The following is a 3,168-nucleotide window of genomic DNA, read 5'->3' as shown; positions in this document are numbered from 1 at the left end:
TCTCTCTCTCTCTCTCTCTCTCTCTCTCTCTCTCTCTCTCTCTCTCCACATAGGCTCTCAAGCCACTGCCTCTGTTGGAAATAGTTTCCTGGAAACTCTTTTTCAAGGAAATAATCTGACTGCAACCGAAAAAGAAAACCACAAAGTTATGGTTCACTGTGCTCTTTTCTTATTTTTTTTTTTTTTTTGGTCTAGGCTACAAAGTGGGATGAACTTGCAAATTTGTTTTGTGAATGACAGCGGGAGTGACAAAGACAGTGATGCAGATGATAGTAAGACGGAAACAAGTCTGGACACCCCTTTGTCACCTATGGTAAGACACCCATGGTGTGGATACCCATGTAGATACTTAGCTCCCTGTGTGGCCTCTCACTGAGCTCATCAAGCTACCCAGTCCATTAGGAGACAAGAGGTGGTGCTGGAAAGACCAGTGAAATTTCTCATATTTTTTAAGCTCTTGGAAAATCATAATTAGTGAAAGAGGAAATTATGGTGCATTAAAAGTGCAAATGAGATTTTCAAGTTATGCAGTGACTTTGAAATAAATGCAAGGTGAATATTCTAATGCAGGAAATATATGAGGCATCGTTCTCTTCCCAAGTAAGCTTGTAAGTACAAACTCCAACCATCACTGGTTGCCACCAAAAAGACCATCAGGTTAGTAGATAGAGTGTTGGAGTTGGAATCAGGAAGACCTGGGTTCAAATCCCCCCTCTGACATTTACTGTGTGACCCTGAGCAAGTCACTTAGCTTTCTCCTTAATAAAAGGAAGATGTTGGACTAGATGGTCTGTAAAGTCTGTTACAGCTCTAACTTTATGATCTGATACTCGGCACAAAGATGCACAAATACAAAACGCATAGAAGGTCAATTAAAGTAATTTTATGGGAGAGTAATAAGAATTGGAAAGGCTGGGAAAGGCTTCATGTAAAAAGTAGTCCCTGAGCTGAATCTTAAAGGGAAATGAAGACTCCAAAAGGGGGAAGTGAGAAGGCAGAGCACTGGAGGCCTGGGAAGATGCTATTCAAAGGTGATTTTCACTATTGATGATCAGATCCTGAGAGCACTGGTTCATTTCTGCTCATTGAGTGTCAGTTTCATTTGCTTCACCAAGTGTGGTCCTCCCTGTTGTGCCCCAGATTGCTTAAACTTTGAATTAAATTTCAGAATGACCCTTTGACTCTTTTTGTTTTGTCTGGCTATTCAAAAAAAAAAAAAAGAGGCTGGGTCAAGGGAAGCTTTTAATTTTACAAATTCAAATCTCTCATAATTCATTGCCTCATTTCCCTCTCGTCCTGCTCAGACTGAAATCCGAAAGCTTCATTTCCCTCTGCTCCTGGCATTGACTGAAAAGGCATTTGGGGGGTTAGCTTCAGCACCAAGGACACCAAAATCATGTAGTGAGATACACAAATGGAAAAGTGAACATTGATTCAAACCCAAAGCATTCTGACATACACAGTTGTTGTAGAATAGAAGAGTGATTCTGCTGCTCCCTAATGGGCATCCATTTCCTGGAAGGTGGAAAAAAGAAAGAAGTTCCTGAACATGGTTGTTCTTGTCACCCCACAGAGCAAGCAGAGCTCTTCCTACTCTGACAGAGACACAACTGAAGAGGAGTCGGAGTCCCTGGATGACATGGATTTCCTCACCAGACAGAGGAAGCTGCAGGCAGAAGCCAAGATGGCGCTCGCGATGGCCAAACCAATGGCCAAGATGCAAGTAGAAGTGGAGAAACAAAACAGGAAAAAATCTCCAGTGGCCGATCTCGTAAGTGTCCACACAGACATTTAGAAAGCTGCAAAGTGGCCCTTGTCATCTCAGTCCTTCCCTACTCAGAATTACACAATCCTGGATTTCTCAATGGCATTTTTTAGAAAAGTACCCAATGTCATTGAGAAACAGGTCACTGCTATTCTTTTTGTTCCCAGGACTGTCTCTTGCTATATGATAGCTATATAAGCAAAAGACTTCTCAAAAGGGAAACTGACATTAGAAAGAAGACCTTTAGAACTAGAAGGGATCTTGGAAATAATCATCCAATCTCTTCTCTAGCCCATTTTACAGATAGAAACTTGAAGCCAAAAGAGATTAATATATTAGTTCAAGGACCCATAGTGAGTTAGTAATAAAATTTTATTTTCAACCAGTCTCCTCCTCCCAAGCCAGTGTCCTTTCTACTCTACCAAACTTCCAATTTTTCTTGATGAATTGCTGAATTTTTGAAATTTGTATTTCCTGCTGAATTTTACTTAATAGGTATGTCTTAATTGGCTTCCTTAGGTCATATTAGTCATATGTTCAGAAACTCTTGAACTCCAAAGAATTTTTGAAATTCAATCTCTTAAAAACAGATTTAAGCCATAACTTTTAGTCATAAGTTGTCATTCTTTGCAGTGGGGGAAATACTAGAAACCTTCTCTACAAATGCATGAGTAAAGCAAGGATTTTCCCAGTTGTTATTCATGTAGGTCTAGAAATGTTAGTAATGGCAATCTGATGAGGGGAAAAAATTAAAGGCATAAACATAGGTAAAGAAAAGATGAAAGTATTCTTTTTGCTGATGCCATAATGTTTTATTTAGAGAAACCCCAGAGACTCAGCAAAGAAGCTAACTGAGATAATCAATAGATTCAGTAAAATAGCAGGATACAAAATAAATCAAAAAAAAAGTGCGGTCATATCAGCTTCCTTATTTGTATATTTCATATTTCCAACCCTAGTTGTATGATGCATCAGAGAGCTCTTACTGCTCATTTGGTTCATAGTACCCCATGGTAGCCCAGATTCCTAGATCTATCCCTTTGAAAAACTCCCACTTTAATAATGTTACTAAAAAGCCAATCAGGAAGTTTTTGACATAAGCAGTATTTTAAAGTAGTTTGAACAAAAAGCACCTATACACCCACTGATTCAGGGTACTCTTTCTAAAAAGACATAAATTGAGGTGCTTTAAAAGTATACTTCCTAAGTTAATAGTAACTGACTAGCAACATATATTCTTCCTTTTTAAAAGAATGGACCCTGACCTTGGAAGTGGGAAGTCTGGATTTGAATCCCTTCTCACCAAGTTCCTAGTTGTATTAGTAAGTCTCAAGTTCCCTCATCTATAAAATAGGGATTTTAATCTTGATCAGCCATTTCATAGGATTGTTGAGAAGAAAGTG

General features: G+C 38.9%; 1 protein-coding gene across 1 annotated transcript in view; it reads left to right on the top strand.

Moving 5' to 3' along the window:
* The window catches only part of LOC114052984 (schwannomin-interacting protein 1-like), a 206,371-nt gene that overhangs the window by 186,379 nt on the left and 16,824 nt on the right, over window positions 1-3,168 (top strand). The window contains exons 5-7 of the mRNA XM_027875784.1: window positions 196-313; window positions 1,574-1,771; window positions 3,080-3,087. Of these exons, the coding sequence (XP_027731585.1) occupies window positions 196-313; window positions 1,574-1,771; window positions 3,080-3,087 (324 nt within the window). The remainder of the gene's footprint in view (window positions 1-195; window positions 314-1,573; window positions 1,772-3,079; window positions 3,088-3,168) is intronic.

This window comes from Vombatus ursinus, unplaced genomic scaffold (genome assembly GCF_900497805.2).
Source record: "Vombatus ursinus unplaced genomic scaffold, bare-nosed wombat genome assembly UNPS02014810.1, whole genome shotgun sequence".
Lineage (NCBI taxonomy): Eukaryota > Metazoa > Chordata > Mammalia > Diprotodontia > Vombatidae > Vombatus > Vombatus ursinus.
The sequence above is the reverse complement of the archived record's forward strand: the minus strand, read 5'-3'. Positions and strand labels throughout refer to the sequence as shown.